This window comes from Salvelinus sp. IW2-2015, linkage group LG2, assembly GCF_002910315.2.
Source record: "Salvelinus sp. IW2-2015 linkage group LG2, ASM291031v2, whole genome shotgun sequence".
NCBI classification, from domain to species: domain Eukaryota; kingdom Metazoa; phylum Chordata; class Actinopteri; order Salmoniformes; family Salmonidae; genus Salvelinus; species Salvelinus sp. IW2-2015.
The window spans coordinates 5,480,835-5,507,824 of NC_036839.1; the positions used below are offsets into that span (position 1 = coordinate 5,480,835).

A 26,990-nucleotide genomic window follows, 5' to 3' on the forward strand; every position below is an offset into this window, starting at 1 on the left:
GCTAAATTCCCAATCTGTCCTCAACCATCACGTCACCTAATAATCCCCACTTACAATTGCTCATTCATCCCCTTCCTCTCCCCTGTAACTATCCCCAGGTCGTTGCTGCAAATTGAGAACGTTTCTCAGTCAACTTACTGGTAAATAACGTAAATAAAAAAAAAAAAAAAAAAAAAAATCTATACCCACTCTCCTCACTCACACCTCTCAGAAATGAGGAATGCATGGGATTATAAGTGTGTTCTGTTTATTACATATATCCCCTTGGATCGCTCATATAACACTCACCAAAGCAAAAATTCTTCACATAGTTGACCTCAGGCCTACAATAGGAAGAATGTTTGCCCAGAGAGGAACTGGTTAATTAAACAGTGAAGAATTCCGTACCTTTTCTTTCACGTGCCCCCCTCCTGCCGTCTCCATCGTCCCACCCAGTGTTCCCCTCTCAGATTCCACTGGGAAATATACGAGACTTTTCACCTGGTGAAGAATGAGCTTAGAAAAATGGGGTGTTTGGTGTAATCTCCCTGAGTGGGACGAGTCTTGGAAATGCCTCTTCTCTTCCAACCCTGCATATTCTCCCACCTCTTAGAGCACTAGTGGATGGTTAGAACTTTGCTAGTCCTTCCTTGTCTCTACTCCTTAACACCACACACACACCCTGACACACACACCCAGACAACAAACCACACTGAAACACACAACACACTCAGACACCAGCTCCTCCACTCTATTCTCGACCCCTATCTGAAGACTGGGCCCAAAACGGGTCACTCCTGTTGCCAGACGTATTCCTCCCGACCAATATAATTGCTGCCTGTCGCCATCCCATCCGCACCCAGTGGGAACGTACGCCACTGTCTCGCTCTTTGAGAGAAGAAAGAAAGGGGGGATGGAAGGAGGAGAGTCCAGACTGCAATTTTCTTTTTGGCCCCTTGACCCTCTTACATCCCCTTCTCTAAGCTTGACACCTGTTATTTGATCAGCCCCCCCCCCCCCCCATGATCAATGTTAGTAGCTACCATAACATTTTGCGGTGTAGTGAATACATACATTTATGCGGGCCACTACTACATATCTGCCCTTTTTATAGTTTTTGTCATCCAGTAAACCGTTGTACATATTATTTAACCTACATACGGCCACTGTATTGTAGATGTGTGTAGGTATGGGAAAACATAGGAACTTGTGCACTATACAACTCCCTATACCCTTCAGCTCAACTCAGTGTTTTTCTGTTCATAATGACCACACATGCACTGCATGCCACCGTCACAGCTACTTGCAACACCACTGTAGACACTACCTCACAGAGGGGGAGAAAGTGTGTTTGCTTGGTCATGGGTATTCATTTGTTTATGATAAGCAAACCTGAGCGGTTTAACAAGGTGTGCATAAAAATGTAATTACATAATGGACACCAGACAGTGCTAGTCTGCCAACCATTAGCACGTATGATTACCCCATAACAAAAATACAATTTCACAAACCATATACATACATAACTCCTTAATCTACAAATGGGCTGCCTTTTTGGCAATATTATGGAAGATGGGAAGCCAACATTGAGTATTTACCACAACATAAACATATACTCTTTACATTTTATTGTTATTTTTTGTGAGGGAACTACTGTACAAATACCCATTAAGCAATACTAAGTCAGTTGGGAACTTTGAGTTTCCTTGGAGCTGGATGTATTTTTATGTTTTCATTCTCCCAGCAATTTTTAACATTAACTTGGCTACATCCCAAAACATGAACTCCATAAATGTCATTGTTTTCTTTGTTAGAGAACTACAAATACTCATGTCGCATTATTAGGGATCGTTATTCTTAGATTCTTACATATAACTCAAGCATAGATTGGTCACTTTTTTGCTAATTTAACACACATAAATTACAGGGCATGAGACAAAAAGAATGGCATGCCGGTCAAAAAGAATGGCACAGATTGGCCCCGGAGACACCGTGTCGGTGTGGTGCCCTCCCTGAAAGCCGTGAGAGGACAAATCTGCGCTGTGACTGACTGTCTAGAGGTGTTGGGCCAGCTAGCCTTGGATACTCCTCGACAGTCATGTTTTTCACCTGTGTTCTGCCATTCTTCTGGGGTCCTCTCCTGCCTTGTCTTGCTGTGCTGTGTGGTGGAAGCTGGAGGTCGGTATCTGCTCCGTGACAGAATGTCTAGATGTGCTTGGCTTGCTAGCTCAGGATAACCTGCCTGGTAGACTCGCCACCGGCGATTTCCTGGTCTACAGGGCCCGCTGCTGCTGGTCTACAGGGCCCTCTGCTGCCTCACTGTGCGGTAGCCTACTGCAATGAGACTGTGCACATTGACCAGATCCACACACCGGGTGAAATCCCTGTCAGCACACACCTTCAGGGCTATTGAACACACTGGGGTCCTAACTAGGGAACCAACGCTCGGGCACACACTTGGTTTCTGATTCTAGTAGACCAGTAGGCTACATCTGAACATTTTTAGGGCATTTGAGGTTTTAATTTGTTAATTTTCTTTTTGTTCTAGCGAATTGTTCGATTCAGTGGTTTAAAATTGGTGTTTTTGTACTACAAATGGTTTTAATTGCTGTTTATCTGGTGTTTGGCGCATTGCATAGTCTTATCAAAAACAATCTCATCTCCTTACCGCAAAGATACCGCCAAACCCTACTTTGACTTGTAGTACAGCAGATTTTATCTTTCAGAGTGGTTTGATTGTGGCACCATTTGATTCCTACTGTGACGTGCTCATTAAACGTTCCCATCTACAGTGTTTGGTAAAAACTGTGTTTATTGTATCAGATTACTTGAGTTTGGATTATTTGAAGTCTTCTAAGTGTAGAAAGCAACAAATCAAGGTGTTTAATTATTCTTCTGCTCTTGGTGTCACGAAACATTCACCCGAACCCACTCCGATTGGCTACGGATGAACTTCCAATACACACCAGTGCCCCCCTACGGGTTAGAGCGCGTTTTCATTGCATGTTAGGGTCTGCTCATGGACTGTGCCATAGCTGGGGAAATCTTATTTAAACTGTTTCAGCAAGGGCTGCCGATTTGAAGTTTCATTGTTGTTTCCGGACATGTAGGGAGTCGTGCCAGACCTTAAGATCTTGGTTGGAGGTACGAGTATGTATGTGTTTGTGAATATACAGTGGGGAGAACAAGTATTTGATACACTGCCGATTTTGCAGGTTTTCCTACTTACAAAGCATGTAGAGGTCTGTAATTTGTATCATAGGTACACTTAAACTGTGAGACGGAATCTAAAACAAAAATCCAGAAAATCACATTGTATGATTTTTAAGTAATTAATTTGCATTTTATTGCATGACATAAGTATTTGATCACCTACCAACCAGTAAGAATTCCGGCTCTCACAGACCTGTTAGTTTTTCTTTGAGAAGCCCTCCTGTTCTCCACTCATTACCTGTATTAACTGCACCTGTTTGAACTCGTTACCTGTATAAAAGACACCTGTCCACACACTCAATCAGACTCCAACCTCTCCACAATGGCCAAGACCAGAGAGCTGTGTAAGGACATCAGGGATAAAATTGTAGACCTGCACAAGGCTGGGATGGGCTACAGGACAATAGGCAAGCAGCTTGGTGAGAAGGCAACAACTGTTGGTGCAATTATTAAAAAATGGAAGAAGTTCAAGATGACGGTCAATCACCCTCGGTCTGGGGCTCCATGCAAGATCTCACCTCGTGGGGCATGCCTCCAACTCAATCATCAAGTTTGCAGATGACACAAGAGTAGTAGGCCTGATTATCAACAATGATGATACAGCCTACAGAGAGGAGGTAAGGGCCCTGGGAGTGTGGTGCCAGGAAAATACCCTTTCACTTAATATTGACAAAACAAAGGAGCTGATCGTGGACTTCAGGAAACAGCAGAGGGAGCACGACCCTATCCACATCGATGGGACAGTAGTGGAGAAGGTGGAAAGTTTTAAATTCTTCGGCGTACACATCACAGACAAACTGAAACGGTCCTCACACACAGACAGCGTGGTGAAGGCGCAACAGTGCCTCAGGAGGGAGGGTGAAGAAATGTGCCTTGTCACTGAAAACACTCACAAACTTTTACAGATGCACAATCGAGAGCATCCTGTCGGGCTGTATCACCGCCTGGCACGGCAACTGCTCCGCCCACAACCGTAAGGCTCTCCAGAGGGTGGTGAGGTCTGCACAATGCATCACCGGGGGCGAACTACCTGCCCTCCAGGACACCTACACCACCGATGTCACAGGAAGGCCAAAAAGATCATCAAGGATAACAACCACCCGAGCCACTGCCTGTTCACCCATGTTATCATCCAGAAGGCTAGGTCAGTACAGGTGCATCAAAGCTGGGACCGAGAGACTGAAAAACAGCTTCTATCTCAAGGCCATCAGACTGTTAAACAGCCATCACTAACATTGAGTGGCTGCTGCCAACATACTAACTCAATCTCTAGCCACTTTAATAATAAAAAATTGGATGTAATAAATGTATCACTAGTCACTTTAAACAATGCCACTTTATATAATGTTTACATACCCTACATTACTCATCTCATATGTACAGTTGAAGTCGGCAGTTTACATACACTTAGGTTGGAGTCATTAAAACTCGTTTTTCAACCACCCCACAAATTTCTTGTTAACAAACTATAGTTTTGGCAAGTCGGTTAGGAAATCTACTTCGTGCATGACACAAGTCTTTTTTCCAACAATTGTTTACAGACAGATTATTTCACTTACAATTCAATGTATCACAATTCCAGTGGGTCAGAAGTTTACATACACTAAGTTGACTGTGCCTTTAAACAGCTTTGAATATTCCAGAAAATTATTTCATGGCTTTAGGAGCTTCTGATTGGGTAATTGACTTAATTTGAGTCAATTGGAGGTGTACTTGTAGATGTATTTCAAGGCCTACCTTCAAACTCAGTGCCTCTTTGCTTGACATCATGGGAAAATCAAAAGACATCAGCCAAGACCTCAGGGGAAGAAAATTGTAGACTTCCAAAAGTCTGGTTCATCCTTGGGAGCAATTTCCAAACGCCTGAAGGTACCACGTTCATCTGTACAAACAATAGTACGCAAGTATAAACACCACGGGACCACGCAGCCATCAGACCGCTCAGGAAGGAGACGCGTTCTGTCTCCTAAAGATTAACGTACTTTGGTGCGAAAAGTGCAAATCAATTCCAGAACAACAGCAAAGGACCTTGTGAATATGCTGTATGAAACGGGTACAAAAGTATCTATATCCACAGTAAAACGAGTCCTATATCAACATAACCTGAAGGCCGCTCAGTAAGGAAGAAGCCACTGCTCGAAGCCCACCATAAAAAAGCCAGACTACGTTTTGCAGCTCACATGGGGACAAAGATCGTACTTTTTGGAGAAATGTCCTCATTTCTGATGAAACAAAAATAGAACTGTTTGGCATAATGACCATTGTTATGTTTGGAGGAAAAAGGGGGAGGCTTGCAAGCCGAAGAACACCATCTCAACCATGAAGCACGGGGGTGGAAGCATCATGTTGTGGGGGTGCTTTGCTGCAGGAGGGACTGRTGCACTTCACAAAATAGATGGCATTTTGAGGAAGGAAAATTTGGTGGATATATTGAAGCAACATCTCAAGACATCAGTCAGGAAGTTAAAGCTTGGTCGTAAATGGGTCTTCCAAATAGACAATGACCCCAAGCATACTTCCTATGTTGTGGCAAAATGGCTTAAGGACAACAAATTCAAGGTATTGGAGTGGCTATCACAAAGCCCTGACCTCAATTCCATAGAAAATTTGTGGGCAGAACTGAAAAAGCATGTGTGAGCAAGGAGGCCTATAAACAAGACTCGGTGACACCAGCTCTGTCAGGAGGAATGGGCCAAAATTCACCCAACCTTTTGTGGGAAGCTTGTGGAAGGCTACCCGAAACGTTTGACCGAAGTTAAACAATTTAATGGCAATCCTACCAAATACTAATTGAGTGTATGTACACTTCTGACCCACTGGGAATGTGATGAAAGAAATAAAAGCTGAAATAAATCATTCTCTCTACTATTATTCTAATATTTCACATTCTTAAAATAAAGTGGTGATCCACTTAAATTTTTACTAGTATTAAATGTCAGGATTTGTGAAAAACTGAGTTTAAATGTATTTGGCTAAGGTGTATGTAAACTTCCGACTTCAACTGTATATACTATTCTCTATACCATCTACTCTGCATCTTGCCTATGCCGCACCGCCATCGCTCATCCATATATTTATATGTACATATTCGTATTAATTCCTTTACACTTGTGTGTATAAGGTAGTTGTTGTGAAATTGTTAGATGACATGTTAAATGTTACTGCACGGTCGGAACTAGAAGCACAAGCATTTCGCTACACTCACATTAACATCTGCTAACCATGTGTATGTGACCAATAAAATGTGATTTGATTTGAAGAGTGTGCAAGGCGGTATTGAATGTGTTACTGTTTGTCAATGTGTCACCGTCTGTCACCTTACATTTTTCTCTCGACCTTTGTGCACCTACGTTGTAAACTTTAATAAACTAGGTTGTAGCAACCTCATGATATGTATAGGAAAAATTTGAGTATCATGTAGTAGCCTAAACCTATCACTGTTACAATGAACAGGTGGAATGGAATATGAATGACAGTCATCTAATATGCTGTAATAGAAATAAGGCCATGCTCATGAAAATAAAATGCCACTGACCGCTACTGCGTGCAATGGACCTCTCTCTCCTCCTGGCTAAATCACTTATACACTTTTGTGTACAAAGAATTTATCAGGCAACTCCCTTTGTATCTCAGTTCCTTACTGACCAGATCAGTCACTCAATACATTCTTCGTTAAGAGTTGGTTGATCATTGCTAGACAGCCAAGTCTGTAACTTAGCTACTCAAGAACATTCAATGTCATCTTGGTAAGAAACTCCAGGCCTTGTGTTTAAGGTTATTGTCCTGCTGAAAGGTGAATTTGATGACAAGCATACCCATAACATGATGCAGCCACCACCATGCTTGAAGCGGGGTGTGTCATGTTGGATTTGCCCCACACACAACAGCTTTGTATTCAGGACATGAAGTTAATTTCTTTGCAACATTTTTCCAGCTTTACATTAGTGCCTTATTGCAAACAGGATGCCTGTTTTTGAAATATTTTTTATTCTGTACAGGCTTCCTTCTTTTCACTATGTCATTTAGGTTAGTATTGTGTACTAACAACAATGTTGTTGATCCATCCTCAGTTTTCTCCTCTCACAGCAATTAAACCCTGTTTTAAAGTCGCCATTGGCCTCATGGTGTAATCTCTGAGTGGTTTCTTTCCTCTCCGGAAACTGAGTTAGGAAGGGACACCTGTATCTTTGTAGTGACTGGGTGTATTGATACACCATCCAAAGTGTTATTAATAACTTCACCATGCTCAAAGGGATATTCAATGACTGCTATTTTTGCAATAGATGCCTGTCTTTGCGAGGCATTGGAATACCTTCCTGGTCTTTGTGGTTGAAATTCACTGCCAAACTGAGGGACCTTACAGATAATTGTATGTGTGGGGTACAGAGATGAGGTAGTCATTCAAAAATCATGTTAAACACTATTTTTGCAGACAGAGTGAATACATGCAACTTATTTTGTGACTTGTTAACCAAATGTATACTCGTGGTCCTATTTAGGCTTGCCATAACATAACTCAAGACATTTCATGTTTTATTAATTTGTAAACAAAACAAAAAAAATCCACTGTTATTATTGGGTATTGTGTGTAGACCAGCGACACACAATCTAAATTTAATGCATTTTAAATTCCGGCTGTAACACAACAAAATGTGAAAAAATCAGTGGATGTGAATACATTCTGAAGCCACTCAATAAATTAGCCTCTAATGAATTTGAGAATCATTAGTTGCTGCATTTGGCCATTCTACACCACTTGATAGCACCCTATAACGCTAGGGTTATAAGAACTGAACCCATGGACATGAGGTCATGAAATTTGCTATGTAAACCTTATGTATATGTCCTTAGAAGTTTACCTGCTGCATTCAAAGATAACCAACCTGCAGCACTAGACTGAACTTCACTTGCGTCCTTGCTTCATCCTGGTGGTATTGAGAGAGAAACGTTGTAATGCTTTCACTGATTGCACATAAAAGGTAGTTCCTACATGATATAGTGCTTGCTTTGTTATGCAACTGATCTTGTGTCCTTTCTGTCATTCTGTGAACCCTTTCATTGCTGCTCACACCTATATATATTTATTAGTTTTTTTTTCTCTTTGGAGCCCAGCTGGATGTAGTTTTATGTTTTTTCAATGTTGTTTTACCGTCTTCCACCAGACTACTCCAACGTCATCACGCCCCATTCAACAGCCCCCGGTGACCCGGAAACAACCAGAGGTGTCTCCCAAGAAAGAGAGGGGTGAGTTCTATAGGTCCTAGTCTAGACAAGACAGACTGTATGGGTTTACAAGACCACTAGTCTTGTTGTTAATAATATTAATATATATATATTAAGACTTGTGTTATTGACTTGTTTTACATGCATCTGTTATGTTTTCATGTAGTAACAGTGGCGACTGATAAATATTGACATTCACCAAATTTGACATGAAGGTTATGATATTATGAGAAGTTACTAAAATACGACAGGTGTTTTTACTTTAAGCCATGTCTTTATAACATTGCTTTACAGAACAATGGATGTGATGTGTTGTAGGCATGGAAGGAATGGCTAGCAAGTATTACATTCAGGGATGTCAAAGTTAACGCGTTAATTTTCCGGGAAAGTTTTTGGAGTTTTGCAACCCTATTCCTCAGTCACAGCTCTCTCATCAATACTCACTGCACCTCATCACATTAGAGAGAACGTCCACTAACCACAAATAAAGTTTCTGAGATGTTTTCACACCACAAATATAGGGTTGATTTTGTATAAGTCCCTTTTTATAAGCATTAGTGTAGAAAAATCCAGGTCTCTATCGAAAGGAAAAGATGGTAGATCAGATACAGAAATATTATGCCAATCTTTCCCAAGTATTATCTAGTTACTTTTACGGAGTATCTTCCATCAGTAAGCAGCATGTTGTAGAGACCATGTCCACCATGAGGTGGAGCCAGAAGCCTGACTAAAGTGCAGGAGATTGTCTCATAGTATGTATGACAGAGGCCCTTCAAGTAGAAGCTACAGAATCTGTGAGAAGGTCCGGTTAATGTGTAGTGTTGGAGCTTTGTACGAGTCATGTTCTCATAAACCACTATGCTCATATGAATTGGCACCTTTTTAATGGTAGGAGGAGCATGACCTGTGTATGTCTGTGTGTGTTTGTAAAAGTGTGTATACTGTGGACAGCACTGCACAGTCCCAAATCAATTATTGTACCCTTTGTTGATCTGAAAGTAGTGGATGGGTATCAACCCTGATATAGGGTCTTTGCTTACGCCAGTCCCGATCCAGTCCTTTCAAATCCACTAGGTAAGTCAATAAGGCCCAGGGAACAGATGAGATCAGTCTGGAACTGGGCCTGTCCCAGTTGTTAGCCTGTCTGGGGTCAATGGGTGTATCTGCGTTGCTTGCTGTTTGGGGTTTTAGGCTGGGTTTCTGTACAGCACTTTGTGACATCGGCTGATGTAAAAAGGGCTTTATAAATACATTTGATTGATTAATCGCATCTCCATTTCTTCACCGCACGGACACTTTTTTAAACGAACGTGTTTTCGACCCTTTTAAGACCGACACACAACATGCTCTGTGCAGTCTGCACTCGGTAGCGCTGTCTGTCTCTACTGTGGTACTTCAACAGCCACTATGCGCGCAGCTTTGAGCAACCATTTTGAAGGAAGATTAACCTGAAGTTAAATCATAAACACATTCCCAGGCGTTTCTTTACATGACATCAAAAACATCAGAGCTGCCGGCTCTCTCGCATTGGCCTTGAGACACACGCATTTGAGCCTCTTCTCACGATCACACGCCACACCTCTATCTCCGGCATTGAAAAGTACTGTTTTTAAGTCCATTGTATTGTGCGTTAACTTTTCAAATGTGCTCCAAATCGTTTTGAAACAGGAGCATCTGCGACAACACCCGCGGAACCTCTATCGTAACCTGTCTTGCCCCAGCACTGTGAACCACCGCACATTGAAGCATATGATTGGTCTAGTTATGTAAGGGATAGGATGTGCGTTTTTAAAGAAACGCCCCTCAAGATTAGAGTGGAGTTGAACGGAGGGGGGGACGTTCTCCGCTGAGTTTATAGAACTGTAAAAAAAAGTTTAAAACACATGCATTAGTCCCCTCGTTTGGTGATTGGTGTTTAAGCTGTGATCATGAAAAGGCAGCAGACAGCCCTACAGTCTGTTTTAGCAGCGGAGTTTGGTAGGGTGACCTGATTTGTAACTATGAAAATAATTTTGTCAAACAGATTGGGAACCCAAAAGTGTAAATTTTATTCTAGAAGGGGGACAATACATATAAACATGCAGATTTATGTAATCTTGTCTTGAGATTTTATTATTTATTTACTTTATTTAGTCTGATCAGTTGAACAATTCTCATTCTTAACAAAGAACACTTATGTTATTCCCCAAACTTAGTATTTTATTATTCCAATTTTGCCGGCGTCTAATATGCCTACTTGTGTCTTTGAAAATGAATTGTATGAATCTATGTATTTTTGCAGCCATTCGTGGACAGTTTTGAATAAGCATTGGATATTAAATGCTCCAGGACATTTTAGTATTGTGCACATGCTAGGCAGAGATGGCGGAAGGGGACTCACAACTCATAAACACATCGTATATTGTGTCTATGTGTAACAGTATAACTTTATGGCGTCCCCTCGCCCCGACCCGGGCACGAACCAGGGACCCTCTGTAAACATCAACAACTGACACCCACGAAGCATCGTTACCCATCGCTCCACAAAGGCCGCGGCCCTTGCAGAGCAAGGGGAACCACTACTTCTAGGTTTCAGAGCAAGTGACGTAACTCGAACCTGAAAGGCTGCTAGCGCACACCACGCTAACTAGCTAGCCATTTCACATCCGTTACATATGTAGATTAAGATGATGGCAAGGATCTTCAACTACTAGGCATAAACCACCTGAATATTGATATTCATTTTTGAAGGTTGTATGATTGAGAAATTAATTGTTATAACAAGAACATTTTCAAACGCCCAGCACTTGCTGTTGATGCTCTACAACATGGGTGTCAAACTCTGCCCGCGGGCCAAATTTGGCCCGCGGGGTAATTATATTTGGCCCGCGAGACAATACCAAATTACTACTAGAGCTGGCCCGCCCGGTATTATACAGCGCATTCACGCTAATACTACGAATCCCATAATGCTCTGCTGTTGTTTTCGCGCGCCAATCAGGACAGGACCCAGAAACGCCCTCTCCTCTGTGACAGTAGTCATAGCAACATAGACGCTACAACTGTCAGCCGCTATCCCTTCCCAAAAATGGCGAAAAGAAAGGCAGAAAACAGGAGCTTTCTGAACAAGTGGAGGCAGAATATCTGTTTACATATGTAAAAGACAAACCTGTTTGTCTTGTTTGTGGAGTCAACGTGGCTGTAAGTAAGGAGTACAACATTAGACGACACTATGAAACGAAACACCATTGACAAATACAAGGACCTGGACATGACTCAAAGGAGCCAGAAAGTAGAGGAGATGAAAAGAAGTTTGGTTTCACAACAGAATATGTTCAAAAAAGCCACATCACAAAGTGCTGGCTTGGGCACATCAGATTAGATCAGTGTGCAATAATTAACGCTGTTTCTTTGTGCACTTTTCTTGCTACAAGGCATGGGCTTGAATGGTTGATTGATTTATTATCACTTTTATTTGTAAAATTATTAGCCAGTGGAAAAAGTTTATTTTGGTATTTAAATCAGAAGGCTGCAAATAGAAAAGAGGCATACGATTTTTATTTACATTTTATTTATTTAATAAATGAATGCCATTGATGTGTTTTTTCATTTGAAATTCGATTTGCATGTCTCCACTATTAAATTATATATTGTATGGTAATAAGCGATGCTGTTTCCATATTCAATGTTAAAGCAAAACTTGTTTGGGTCCATATTAAAAGGTTAATTTTCAATGTTGGCCCGCGACTTTGTTCAGGTTTTACATTTTGGCCCACTGGGTATTTGAGTTTACACCCCTGCTCTACAACATTCGCAGAGTACGACCCTGCCTCACGCAGGAAGCGGCGCAGGTCCAATCCAGCACTTGTCATCTCCCGTCTGGATTACTGCAACTCGCTGTTGGCTGGGCTCCCTGCCTGTCCATTAAACCCCTACAACTCATCCAGAACGCCGCAGCCCGTCTGGTGTTCAACTTTCCCAAGTTCTCTCACGTCACCCCGCTCCTCCGCTCTCTCCACTGGCTCCAGTTGTGAAGCTCGCATCCGTTACAAGACCATGTGCTTGCCTACGGAGCTGTGAGGGAACGGCACCTCCGTACCTTCAGGCTCTGATCAGGCCCTACACCCAAAACAAGGGCACTGCGTTCATCCACCTCTGGCCTGCTCGCCTCCCTACCTCTGAGGAAGTACAGTCCCGCTCAGCCCAGTCACAAACTGTTCGCTGCTCTGGCACCCAATGGTGGAACAAACTCCCTCACGACGCCAGGTCAGCGGAGTCAATCACCACCTTCCGGAGACACCTGAAACCCCACCCTCTTTAAGAATACTAGGATAGGATAAAGTAATCCTTCCTAACCCCCCCCCCCCCCCCCCCTTAAAAGAGCTTCAGATGCACTACTTGCTAAAGATGGCTTGCTCTCCACTGGATATCATAAGGTGAATGCACCAATTTGTAAGTCGCTCTGGATAAGAGCGTCTGCTAAATGACTTAAATGTAATGTAAATGTACTTGGCTAACCCTCCTGGAGTACAAATAAAAAATAAATACAAATAAATGGAGAGCAAGCAGGATTTTCTTCCAGACTGATTTTAATAATTCACCAAAATTACCAAATGTTTGTGTCCTTACCTAGAAGGCAGTCTATGTACAAGGAGACTGCAATCTATAATTTGGTTACCTACTCACTGCCATCAACCATTAGTATTTCCTGTGCAGAGCATTCCCACTTTCTCCATTTGCCTGTCTCCCCATCTAATTTCATTACTGTCTGAATAAAGTGTCAAAACACCTAAAATATGATTAATAAAATATTACTGTACTTTACATTTTATCCCCCAAAAATCGCTAAGTAACAGAGTCGTCAACATTTTTTGTGTTCATTTAATGTTCAAAGCTTTCTGAATACACGTGACCTGTGTTTTTTCCCCCACTCTGGTCATAGGCCTAAGCCATGTAAAAAAATACATAGAATTGCAGGTAAGTAGCTTTAAAACGTTACAGACCCCCTTCTAGGCAAAATCTCACTCCAAGCGTTCTTAAAAAGTTGGCAGCCCTGCATCATTTGTACAGAAGTAGCTCGCTAGTTATGCTAACGAAAGCTAGCTAGCTAACCAAAATAATGTTTACAATGTCTTTTGAATGTCTTTTGATTCGTCTAACTTCCCACAATGTCAAAAGATTTAAGCAAATTATAGGGTATTGGGGGACAAAAGGGTCCTGTGGTTCTGGTGTTATACTTTGTATTCCATGTTAGAGAAGCTTATCAGGAACACAACACGTTATTCCATGAGGATAGGACTTACCATGGCTGAGATATCCTATCCTTTTTTCAAGTTATCGAAAATGTCAAAAAGGTTGCAGACGGTGTCAATGCAAGTCCCTAGTCAATAATGGCACCAAATTCTTAAATTCAACACATTTTGTCCAATATCTCAAGATATGTTGTTATGAAATGTTCAGGGCTGATGTAGAACACAGAGATTAAAATTAAAGTAACTTTGATGAAATACTATATTATGCAAATTAGAGCACTTATTATTCAAATTAGGCAGTACGGAATAAATCATTTGTAATTTAAGCCCAGTAATTTAAGGTAGGGTGTTCATATTATTAACAAATAATGCAAAACAGAGTTTTTAACCATTTATGAAATTAGAATACAACTTTTTATACAATTGCAAATTAGATACTAAATATGACAGCATGTTAAGCACATTCATTTAAAGTAAGGTGTTTATATTATTAGGATTTGCTATCTGTAATGGTTCATCGCTGCAACTCCCATGCGTCCTCCGAAACACAACCTAACCAAGCCGCACTGCTTCTTGACACAACGCACATCCAACCCGGAAGCCAGCCGCACCAATGTGTCGGAGGAAATCAAATCAAATCAAATCAAGTTTATTTTATATAGCCCTTCGTACATCAGCTAATATCTCGAAGTGCTGTACAGACACCCAGCCTAAAACCCCAAACAGCAAACAATGCAGGTGTAGAAGCACGGTGGCTAGGAAAAACTCCCTAGAAAGGCCAAAACCTAGGAAGAAACCTAGAGAGGAACCAGGCTATGAGGGGTGGCCAGTCCTCTTCTGGCTGTGCTGGGTGGAGATTATAACAGAACTATGCCAAGATGTTCAAAATGTTCATAAGTGACAAGCATGGTCAAATAATAATCATGAATAATTTTCAGTTGGCTTTTCATAGCCGATCAATAAGAGTTGAAAATAGGGCAGGTCCGGGGACAGGTGGCGGTTCCATAACCGGCAGGCAGAACAGATGAAACTGGAATAGCAGGCAAGGCCAGGTGGACTGGGGAACAGCAAGGAGCCATCACAGCCCGCAGCCTCGCGCACGGTCCAGGGCTCAGGTCCTCCGAGAGAGAGAAAGAGAGAGAGATGGAGAGAATTAGAGAGAGGCCAAGCATTTTCAAAAATGTTCATAAATGACAAGCATGGTCAAATAATAATCAGCGAATAAATGTTAGTTGGCTTTTATAGCCGATCATTAATTGAAAACAGCAGGTCTGGGACAGGTGGGGGTTTCCATAACCGCAGGCAGAACAGTTGAAACTGGAATAGCAGGCAGGGCCAGGCGGACTGGGGACAGCAAGGAGTTATCATGCCCCGGTAGTCCTGACGTATAGGTCCTAGGGCCTCCGGTCCTCCGAGAGAGAAGAAAGAAAGAGAGAAGGAAGATTAGAGAGAGCCAAAGATTTTCAAAAATGTTCATCAATGCAAGCATGTGTCAATATAATAAGTAGAAAATGTAGTTAGGCTTTTCAATAGCAGATCATTAAGAATTGAAAACAGCAGGGTCTGGGCGACAAGGTAGGCGGTTCCATTAAACGCGCAGGCAAGAACAGTGTAAACTGGATAGCCAAGCAGGGCCACGGCGGACTTGGACCCGGGCAAGGAGTTTCATGCCGGTAGTCATAACGTTATGGTCTTAAGGCTCCGGTCCTCCGAGAAGAGAAAGAAGAGAGTAAGGAGAGATTAGAGAGAGCAAGATTTTCAAAATGGTTCATAAATGACAAGCATGGTTGCACAATAACTGAATAGGACAGTAACAAGTCAGATTGGCTTTTCATCCGCCAGATATTAAGAGTTTGAAACAGGTAGGGAAATCCCTGGTCAGCTCGGTCGCCAAATCCTCCCTAACACGGCGAGGACGACCGCTGGCAAATTGTGCAATACGGCGGCCATGAGCCATACCGGTCCGTGGCCATGGATCTGCGGCAGAGCACGGGCTCGAATCCAGATCTCTGGTGGACACAGCCTAACAACTGGATAGCAGTGCACCAACGGGATGGACAAACCTCTTTGGCTTTCAGCCTAAATGTAAGCTAGAGTAAGAGAACCTTGCAGGGCCTGCTTAGCATATTATCAGATGCATAGTGATCTTAATCTGACTAGTGCGGCATTAATAATCGCTCGTTACTACTTCAATCAGAAGAGGCATTTGATGCATACACTTGTTTTATCAAAATGCTTTTTGGGCAGATACTTTTGTAACTTTCATGTTGGCTGTAACAAACTTTATTATAATCATAATAACTAATTTTGTTAATTCATTGCCTATTGGTTTAGCGCCCGGGAAAAAAAACAACACGCTTCTCCTAGCCAGTGATTGGTTGAGATATGGATTGGGCTTGGACCTGCGGGAAGATTAGGGTCTTAGGATTGGTCTGCTATGTAGCATGCTTTGTTATAACGTGAGTGCTCAGTATTTGTTGTAGTCCTTTCTACATGTCATTTAAAAAATATACACTGCTCAAAAAATTAAAGGGAACACTAACAAACACAAATGTAACTCCAAGTCAATCACACTTCTGTGAAATCAAACTCTCCTAGCCACTTAGATAGGATGCAACAGATCAATAATGAGCACATGCTGTTGTGCAAATGGAATAGACAACAGGTGGAAATTATAGGCAATTAGCAAGACACCCCAATAGAAGAGTGGTTCTGCAGGTGGTGACCACAGACCTCTCGAGTTCCTATGCTTCCTGGTCGATGTTTTGGTCACTTTGAATGCTGGCAGTGCGTTCACCTCTAGTGGTAGCATGAGAGCGAGAGTATACCACACAAGTGGCTCAGGTAGTGCAGCTCATCCAGGATGGCACACATCAATCGCGAGCTGTGGCAAGAAGGTTTGCTGTGTCTGTCAGGCGAGTGTCCAGGAGCATGGATCCAGGAGACAGGCAGTACATAGGAGACGTGGAGGAGTAGGGAGGGCAACAACCCACGCAGCAGGACCGCGTACCTCCGCCTTTGTGCAAGGAGGGAGCAGGAGGAGCAATCTGCAGAGCCTGCAATAACCTCCCAGCAGGCCACAAATGTGCATGTGTCTGCTCAAACGGTCAGAAAACAGACTCCTTGAGGGTGTGTATGAGGGCCTGACGTCACAGGTGGGGTTGTGCTTACAGCCCAACACCGTGCAGGACGTTTGGATTTGCCAGAGAACACCAAGATTGGCAAATTCGCCACTGGCGCCTGGCTTCTTCACAGATGAAAGCAGGTTCACACTGAACACGTGACAGATGTGACAGAGTCTGGAGACGCCGTGGAGAACGTTCTGCTGCCTGAACATCCTCCAGCATGACGGCGTTTGGCGGTGGGCACGTCATGGTGTGGGGTGGCATTTCTTTGGGGGGCTGCACAGCCCTCCATGGGCTCGCCCAGAGTGTACGTGACTGCCATGTAGGTACCGAGATGAGATCCTCAGAACCCCTTGTGAGACATATGCTGGTGCGGTTGGCCTGTGGTTCCTCCTAATGCAAGACAATGCTAGACCTCATGTGGCTGGAGTGTGTCAGCAGTCCTGCAAGAGGAAGGCATTGATGCTATGACTGGCCGCGCCGTCTCCCAGACTCTGAATCCAATTGAGCACATCTGGGACATCATGTCTCGTCCATCCACCAATGCACGTTGCACCACAGACTGTCCGGGAGTTGGGGATGCTTTAGTCCAGGTCTGGGAGGAGATCCTCAGGAGATCCCTCAGGAGACCATCCGCCTCATCAGGAGCATGCCCAGGCGTTGTAGGGAGTCATACAGGCAGGTGGAGGCCACACACACTACTGAGCCTCATTTTGACTTGTTTTAAGGGACATTAAACATCAAGTTTGGATCAGCCTGTAGTGTGGTTTTCCACTTTAATTTTGAGTGTGACTCCAAATCCAGACCTCCATGGGTTGATAAATTTGATTTCCATTGATAATTTTTGTGTGATTTTGTTGTCAGCACATTCAACTATGTAAAGAAAAAAGTAGTTAATAAGAATATTTCATTCATTCCGATCTAGGATGTGTTATTTTAGTGTTCCCTTTATTTTTTTGAGCAGTGTATATAACGTTAGCCGTGGAAAACTACAAAAGTTTAGCTACTTTTCTCAACTTTGGTGCTATCGACAGATCAGTTGGAAAAAGTGATTTTCTACTTTTTGCTACTTACACGCCACAGTCCGTGTGTACCGGAGTGACTTGACACAATGCTGGCCAAACAAGATGTAGCTCCAAAGAAAACAAAGTTAAATGTTTCGTCTGCCGTGAAGCGTTCATCCATGTATACAATATTATACGTTTCTAATTTTGTCAAAGTGGTTTTCATTGCAAGTTAAATAGTGCTGGTAGCTAGCTAGAAAATGCTAGCTTGCTGGCTCGCTAGCTAACGTTACGTGTATGATCTGCGTAGTAATATTATTCGAATCGGAAATACATTTGCATTCTTAGTTATAATCTAATGATAGCTAACTAACATCGAACCTGGTTGGTTAGCTTTAGCTACCTGCAGATTCATACTACAGCTATGACAATGTTTGTATTGGTTGGTAGTAGTACGAGTTGGGATTATGGCGGTTTGTTGTTTAGCTAGCTAGCGAGCTAGCTACATGTCTAGACAAAAGACTACATGTCTAAACAAAACCCTTCACCAGATGATTACATGACCCATCAAGTTAGCCAGGTGTGTCTGTGGGTGATTACGGCCCTCTACTGTATTTCATGAACATGTGTACATGTCTCGACAATAGTGACTCATCCACTTAGCTAGATGTGGCTGGGGGTTGCTTATAGCATTTCCTTCACATGACCAGTCAATTTAGACAAGTGTGTCGGGTAAGCGTCATCTAATAATTATAAAATATTTGTATCTGGACACTTTCTCTTTTTGATGTTGCTACTATGCAAGTAACAATTTCACTGTACTGTTTACACCTTCTGTATCCTGTGCATGTGACAAATCACCTTTTTTTTTATTTGATGTAGTGTGAAGTGATAGACGGTAATGTGAAGAACAACTCCCACTTCACACCTCAGTGCTAATTGAATTTGCATCCGGATCTGTTCTGTCCTAGCAAGCTCGGTAGCCTTAACTTAGCATTCGGTCCTTGTAAAATATATCCTTGTCATTTATTCTTGGCTTTAAAAGTAGCTTCAGACTGAACATGACTCACTCAGTTGGTGTTTTCAGGTTTCTGTTGTGCTTCTTTTGCTGGTTGTTGGTTTGCCAGAGCATTAGCTGTATAGTCCTTGGAAATAAGAATATTTGGTAGTAGGAATCCTTCCACGTAATTTTGTCCAAAATCAAGTTGTAGGTTTGGAGTGAAGGTTATTTTGTGGAGGGTATTATATAACTCTAAATCTATATTTTTGTAAAGACATGCTGAAAAATGCAGGAGCCCATCTGCTCATGCACCAGTGCATTACAGACTTGTGCCAACGCTGATAAATAGGCATCACACAAACTCAGCATTACACTATTGCTGTTCTAAGAGTGAAGAAAACTCCAGTAAAAAGGCTCTTAATACTTTTATTTTTGTGATTAAAAAAAATGGACAAATGAGCAGTGTAAAATACAAACATTTAGAGATGTTCGATCGGATTCAAGTTTAGCCTTTGGCCTGGCCACTCAAGGACATTCAGAGACTTGTCCCGAAGCAACCCCTACATTCTCTTGGCTGTGTGCTTAGGGTTGTGGTCCTGTTGGAAGGTGAACCTTTGTCCCAGTTGGAGGGCCTGAGCTCTATGGAGGAGGTTTTCAAGGACCTCTCTGTACTTGTCTCCATTCATCTTTCCCTCGATCCTGACTAGTCTCCCAGTTCCTGCCACTGAAAAACATCCCCACAGCATGATGCTGTCACCGCCGTGCTTCACCGTGGAGATGGTGACAGGTTTCCTCCAGACGTAATACTTGGCATTCAGGCCAAAGAGTTCAATCTTTGTTTCATCAGACCAGAGAATGTTGTTTCTCATGGTCTGAGAGTCCTTTAGGTGCCTTTTGGCAACCTCCAAATATACTATCATGTGCCTTTTACTGAGGAGTGGCTTCCATCTTTCCACTACCACAAAGGTCTGATTGGTGGAGTGCTGCTGAGATGGTTGTCCTTCTGGAAGATTCTCCCATCTCCACAGATGAACTCTTGAGCTCTGTCAGAGTGGCCATCGGGTTCTTGGTCACCTACCCGACCAAGGCCTTTCTCCCCTGATTACTCAGTCTGGCAGGGCGGCCATTTAATAATGATGGATGCCACTGTGTTCTTGGGGGCCTTCAATGCTGCAGACATTGTTTGGTACCCTTCTCCAGATCTGTGCCTCGACACAATCCTATATCGGAGCTCTACGGACAATTCCTTCGACCTCATGGCTGGGATTTTGCTCTGACATGCACTGTCAACTGTGGGACCTTATATAGACAGGTGTGTGCCTTTCCAAATCATGTCCAATCAATTGAATTTACCACAGGTGGACCAATCAAGTTGTTAAAACATCTCAAGGATGATCAGTGGAAACAGGATGCACCTGAGCTCAAATTCTAGTCTCATAGCAAAGGGTCTAAATATTTTCCAAGTGCAAAAAATTATAAAAAAACGTTTTTTCTTTGGAAATATGGGGAATTGTGTGTAGATTGATGAGGAAAATGTTGTATTTTATCAATTTTAGGATAAGGCTGTAACGTAACAAAATATGGAAAAAAGTCAAGAGGTCTGAATACTTTCTGAATGGACTGTATGTTTGGGGAAAATCAATACAGCACATTACTGAGTACCACCCTCCATATTTTCATGCATAGTGGTGGCTGCATAATTTTATGGGTAATCGTTAAGGACTGGGAGTTTTTGAAGATTTTGAAGAAATAGAATGAAGCTAATCACAGGAAAAATCCTTGAGGAAAACCTGGTTCAGTCTGCTTTCCACAGACACTGGGAGATTAATTCACCTTTCAACAGGACAATAGCTTAAAACACAAGGCCAAATCTACACTGGAGTTGTTTACCAAGAAGACAGTGAATGTACCGGAGTTGCCGAGTTCCAGTTTTGACTTAAATTGATGTGAAGACTTAAATGGTTGTCTGGCAATGATCAACAACCAATTTGACAGAGTTTGAAGAATTTTATGAATAATGGACATATATTGTACAGTCCAGTAGTGCAAAAATCTTAGACTTGCCCAGTCTTTCAGTGTAAATCTCTTTGTTCCTGCTCTCACTAGGGACAAGTTGAATATTGCAAAGCTGTTTGTTGAATGTCTTAACTTCTCCATCTAGTGGACAAATTATCCTTGTACAGTGCCTAGAGAAAGTATCCACACCCATTGACTCATTTTGTTTGGTTACAACCTGAATTTAAAATGGATACATTTAAGATTTTGTGTCACTGGCCTACACACAATATCCCATAATGTCAAAGTGTATTTGTTTTTAGAAGTTTTTACAAATATATTGAATATGAAAATTATTTAACCCCTTTGTAATGGCAAGCCTAAGTACATTCAGGAGTAAACATTTGCTTAAGTCCCATAATAAGTTGCATGGACTCGATCTGTGTGCAATAATAGTGTTTAACATGATTTTTAAACAACTACCTCATCTCTGTACCCCACACACAATTATCTGTAATTATCTCAGATTCAACCACAAAGACCAGGGAGGTTTTCCAATTGTTCTTATTAGTAGATAGGTAAAGCAAAAATACAGGCATTGAATATCCCTTTGAGCTTGGTGAAGTTATTAATTACACTTTGGGATGTTGTATCAATACACCCAGTCACAACAAAAATACAGACGTCCTTCCTAACTCAGTTGCCGGAGAGGAAGGAAACTGCACAGGCATTTAATATTTTTCGAAGGTTTATATTCAGGTGGTAATAACTTTTGCCTTTCTTTCTTTCTGTCTTTCTTTCTTTCTTTCTTTTTTTTTCCAGACCAGGGTGGATCTAGAGGAGAGAAGGGCGACAGAGGAGAGAAAGGAGACAGAGGTCCTCTTGGTTCAAAGGGAGATTCTGGTTCCGAGTCAGGCACACGAGGAGGGGCACGTGGAGAGAAGGTGCGGACATTTAGAATAATTTTAAACTACTAAAATGCCTGACAACACATTTAAACAGTGGTCTATATATCAATGTTTGTACATCAAGTAGTTAAAATTCCATGAAACAACATGGTTGGTCTAAAAACATTGCGAGTTGCGCTCAACTCAATATTAGGAAGGTCTTGCTAATGTATGGTATACTCAGATGCTAACTTGTTCTTTTCTCTTGGGTGTGGTTTTTCCTGCAGGGAGTGTTTGGAGAAAAGGGAATGAAGGTATGTTCAAATGATCTATTCTTGTAACGTTGTGGTCCAAGTACTGTTGAATGCTTCTGCAAGTTTATTATTTATTGTCTGGACGTAGACGTTCAGGTCGAAACATTGCACAATATTGCACAAGCATTTGACAGAGATTGGGATTCTGTCTTTATCAAAGTTTTCATACATCATTACTTTTTCCACATGTTGTTGTTGTTATGGACTGAATTTAAAATTGATTAAATACCCCATAATGGAAACGGTGAAATGCCTTGAGTCAATAAGTTATTAACCCTTTTGTTTTGGCAAGCCTAAATAAGTTTCAGGAGTAAAAATGTGCTTAACTAGTCACATAATAATTAGCATTGACTCTTTTTAACTCTCTTTTTAACTTTTTGATTGTCCTGTTGTCTCCGTAGGGAAAAGCAGGCTTCGGCTACCCCGGCTCAAAGGGTGACCCCGGCCCCGTTGGTCCCCCCGGACCACCCGGCCTCCCAGGGCCAGCAGCAGAGGTGGTATCACGTGGCGACGGCTCCGTGGTTCAGACGGTGGCGGGTCCAAGAGGACCAGCTGGGCCTCCTGGCACCTCCGGCCCTGAGGGACCCGCAGGAGCTGACGGAGAGCCTGTGAGTTGGCTGCCGTTCCCATCCACCTCCATACCAGTAGAGAAGGGGTCAACCCCCATCATATTTTTGCCCCAAAAAAGGTCTGCTTGTCTTGTTTTATCATCAGGTGAATGATAATGGCAAGGAGAAGTACTCAATATTTTTATAGATTTGGTACATAGTTTTTCATTATTTTGACCTCCCCACATTAGTTTATAGCAGCTGTTTAGCTAGTTAAACAAAAGTTAGCCATGTGTTGGCAAAAATGTATATCCATGTAACTAAAAGTGTGTTTATGCTGTTGCTATCCATATTCGTAAACATTGGAGGGGGATCCACACAAAAAAAAGAATATACACTGAACAAAAAATATAAATGCAACATGGAACAATTGTACTGAGTTACAGTTCATATAAGGAAATTAATCCATTGACATAAATTAATTAGGCCCAAATCTATGGATTTCACATGACCGGGAAGACCGATATGCATCTGTTGGTCACAGATACACTACACAGGCACCGTCATTTAAAAAATAATAATAATAATAAATATTTCACCTTTATTTAACCAGGTAAGCCAGTTGAGAAGAAGTTCTCATTTACAACTGCGACCTGGCCAAGATAAAGCAAAGCAGTGCGACACAAACAACACAGAGTTACACATGGGATAAACAAACGTACAGTCAATAACACAAAAGAAAAATCTATATACAGTGTGTGCAAATGTAGTAAGATTAGGGAGGTAAGGCAATAAATCGGCCATAGTGGCGAAATAATTACAATTTAGCAAATAAACACTGGAGTGATAGATGTGCCAAAGATGAATGTGCAAGTAGAGATACTGGGGTGCAAAGGAGCAAAATAAATAAATAACAATATGGGGATGAGGTAGTTGGGTGGGCTATTTACAGACGGGCTGTGTACAGGTGCAATGATCGGTAAGCTGCTCTGACAGCTGATGCTTAAACTTAGTGAGGGAGATATAAGACTCCAGCTTCAGTGATTTTTTGCAATTCGTTCCAGTCATTGGCAGCAGAGAACTATAAGTGAAGGCGGCCAAAGGAGAGTTGGCTTTGGGGTTGACCAGTGAAATATACTTGCAGGAGCGAGTGCTACGGGTGGTTGCTGCTATGGTGACCAGTGAGCTGAGATAAGGCGGGGCTTTACCTAGCAAAGACTTATAGATGACCTGGAGCCAGTGGTTTGGCGACGAATATGAAGTGAGGGCCAGCCAATGAGAGCATACAGGTCGCAGTGGTGGGTAGTATATGGGGCTTTGGTGACAAAACGGATGGCACTGTGATAAACTATATCCAATTTGCTGAGTAGAGTGTTGGAGGCTATTTTGTAAATGACATCGCCGAAGTCAAGGATCGGTAGGATAGTCAGTTTTACGAGGGTATGTTTGGCAGCATCAGTGAAGGAGGCTTTGTTGTGAAATAGGAAGCCGATTCTAGATTTAATTTTGGATTGGAGATGCTTAATGTGAGTCTGGAAGGAGAGTTTACAGTCTAACCAGACACCTAGGTATTTGTAGTTGTCCACATATTCTAAGTCAGAACCGTCCAGAGTAGTGACGCTAGACGCGCGGGCAGGTGCGGGCAGCGATCGGTTGAAAAGCATGCATTTAGTTTTACTTGCATTTAAGAGCGGTTGGAAGGCCATGGAAGGAGTGTTGTATGGCATTGAAGCTCGTTTGGAGGTTAGCACAGTGTCCAAAGAAGGGCCAGAAGTATACAGAATGGTGTCATCTGAGTAGAGGTGGATCAGAGAATCACCAGCAGCAAGAGCGACATCATTGATGTATACAGAGAAAATAGTCGGTCCGAGAATTGAACCCTGTGGCACCACCATATAGACTGCCAGAGGTTTGGCCAACAGGCCCTCCAATTTGACAAACGGAACTCTGTCTGAGAAGTAGTTGGTGAACCAGGCGAGGCAGTCATTTGAGAAACCAAGGCTGTTGAGTCTGCCGATAAGAATTTGGTGATTGACAGAGTTGAAAGCCTTGGCTAGGTCGATGAAGACGGCTGCACAGTATTGTCTTTTATCGATGGTTATGATATCGTTTAGGATCTTGAGCTTGGCTGAGGTGCACCCATGACCAGCTCGGAAACCAGATTGTATATCGGAGAAGGTTTGGTGGGATTTGAAATGGTCGGTGATCTGTTTGTTAACTTGGCTTTCAAAGACTTTAGAAAGGCAGGTTAGGATGGATATAGGTCTGTAACATTTTGGGTCTAGAGTGTCTCCCCCTTTGATGAGGGGGATGACCACGGCAAATTTCCAATCTTTAGGGATCTCAGACGATACGAAAGAGAGGATGAACAGGCTAGTAATAGGGGTTGCAACAATTGCGGCGGATAATTTTAGAAAGTGAGGGTCCAGATTGTCTAACCCAGTTGATTTGTATTGGTCCAGATTTTGACCTTCTTTCAGAACATCAGCTTTCTGGATTTGGGTGAAGGAGAAATGGGGAGGCTTGGACAACTTGCTGTGGGGGGTGCAGAGCTAGTGGCCGGGGTAGGGGGTAGCCAGGTAGAAAGCATGGCCAGCCGTAGAAAAATGCTTTTTGAAATTCTTGATTATCATAGGTTTATCGGTGGTGACAGTGTTTCCTAGCCTCAGTGCAGTGGGCAGCTCCTCTTATTCTCCATGGACTTTACTGTGTCCCAGAACTTTTTGGAGTTTGTGCTACAGGATGCACATTTCTGTTTGAAAAAGCTAGCCTTTGCTTTCCTAACTTCCTGTGTATATTGGTTCCTAATTTCCCTGAAAAGTTGCATATCGCGGGGGCTATTCGATGCCAATGCAGTACGCCACAGGATGTTTTTGTGCTGGTCAAGTCTGGAGTGTTCTTAGTTCTAATTTTTTTTAATGGGGCATGCTTATTTAAGATGGTGAGGAAAGCACTTTTTTAAAGAATAACCAGGCATCCTCTACTGACGGAATGAGGTCAATATCCTTCCAGGATACCCGGGCCAGGTCGATTAGAAAGGCCTGCTGGCTGACGTATTTTTGGGAGTGTTTGACAGTGATGAGGGGTGGTCGTTTGACCGCGGACCCATTACAGACGCAGGCAATGAGGCAGTGATCATTGAGATCCTGGTTGAAGACAGCAGAGGTGTATTTAGAAGGCAGGTTGGTCAGGATGATATCTATGAGGGTGCCCGTGTTTACGGATTTAGTGTTGTACCTGGTAGGTTCCTTGATAATTTGTGCGATTGAGGGCAACTATCTTAGATTGTAGGACGACCGGGGTGTTAAGCATATCCCAGTTTAGGTTACCTAACAGTGCAAACTATACAAACTAAATTGGGGGGGGCAATTAATTCACATATGGTGTCCAGGGCACAGCTGGGGGCTGAGGGGGGTCTATAACAAGCAGCAACAGTGAAAGACTTATTTCTGGAAAGGTAGATTTTTAAAAGTAGAAGCTCGAACTGTTTGGGACCTGGATAGCATGACAGAACTCTCTGTCAGTAGATTGCAACTCCAGCCCCTATGGCAGTTCTATCGTGGCAGAAAATGTTGTCGTTGGGGATGAAAATTTCAGAATTTTTGGTGGCCTTCCTAAGCCAAGATTCAGCCACGGCTAGGACATTAGGGTTGGCGGAGTGTGCTAAAGCAGTGAATAAAACAAACTTAGGGAGGAGGCTTCTGTTAACATGTATGAAACCAAGGCTTTTACTGTTACAGAAGTCAACAAATGATAGCACCTGGGGAATAGGAGTGGAACTGGGGGCTACAGGGCCTGGGTTAACCTCTACATCACCAGAGGAGGAGTTGGATAAGGGTACGACTAAAGGCTATAAGAACTGGTCGTCTAGTGCTTTGGGGACAGAGAATAAAAGGAGCCGATTTCTGGGTGTGGTAGAATAGATTCAAGGCATAATGTACAGACAAGAGTATGGTAGGATGTGAATACAGTGGCGGTGAACCTTGCGTGATGATGAGAGAGGTTTCGTCTCTGGAGGCACCAGTTAAGCCAGGTGAGGTCTGCACGTGTGTGTGGGGTGGGACAAAAGAGCTATCTAAGGCATTTTGAGCGGGGCTGAGGGCTCTACAGTGAAATAAAACAATATGATCTAGCCAAGACAGCAGTAGACGAGGCATATTGACATTAGAGAGAGGCATAAAGCAATCACAGGTGTTGATCAGGAGAGCTAAGACAACAACGGCTAATGGCGATGGCTGGGCAGAACAGGTCATATACATTTACATTACATTTAAGTCATTTAGCAGACGCTCTTATCCAGAGCGACTTACAAATTGGTGCATTCACCTTATGATATCCAGTGGAACAACCACTTTACAATAGTGGCATCTAACTCTTTTAAGGGGGGGGGGTAGAAGGATTACTTTATCCTATCCTAGGTATCTCTCTTAAAGATGGTGGGTTTCAGGTGTCTCCGGAAGTGGTGATGACT

General features: G+C 42.6%; 1 protein-coding gene across 4 annotated transcripts in view; it reads left to right on the plus strand.

The window, feature by feature from the left end:
- LOC111973416 (collagen alpha-1(XVIII) chain) overlaps nt 1–26,990 on the plus strand; it is a 164,533-nt gene that overhangs the window by 105,837 nt on the left and 31,706 nt on the right. For all 4 annotated transcript variants that reach the window (XM_024000805.2, XM_024000793.2, XM_024000785.2 and 1 more), the window contains 4 exons: nt 8,355–8,436; nt 21,593–21,714; nt 21,945–21,971; nt 22,373–22,579. In XM_024000805.2, the coding sequence (XP_023856573.1) occupies nt 8,355–8,436; nt 21,593–21,714; nt 21,945–21,971; nt 22,373–22,579 (438 nt within the window). The remainder of the gene's footprint in view (nt 1–8,354; nt 8,437–21,592; nt 21,715–21,944; nt 21,972–22,372; nt 22,580–26,990) is intronic.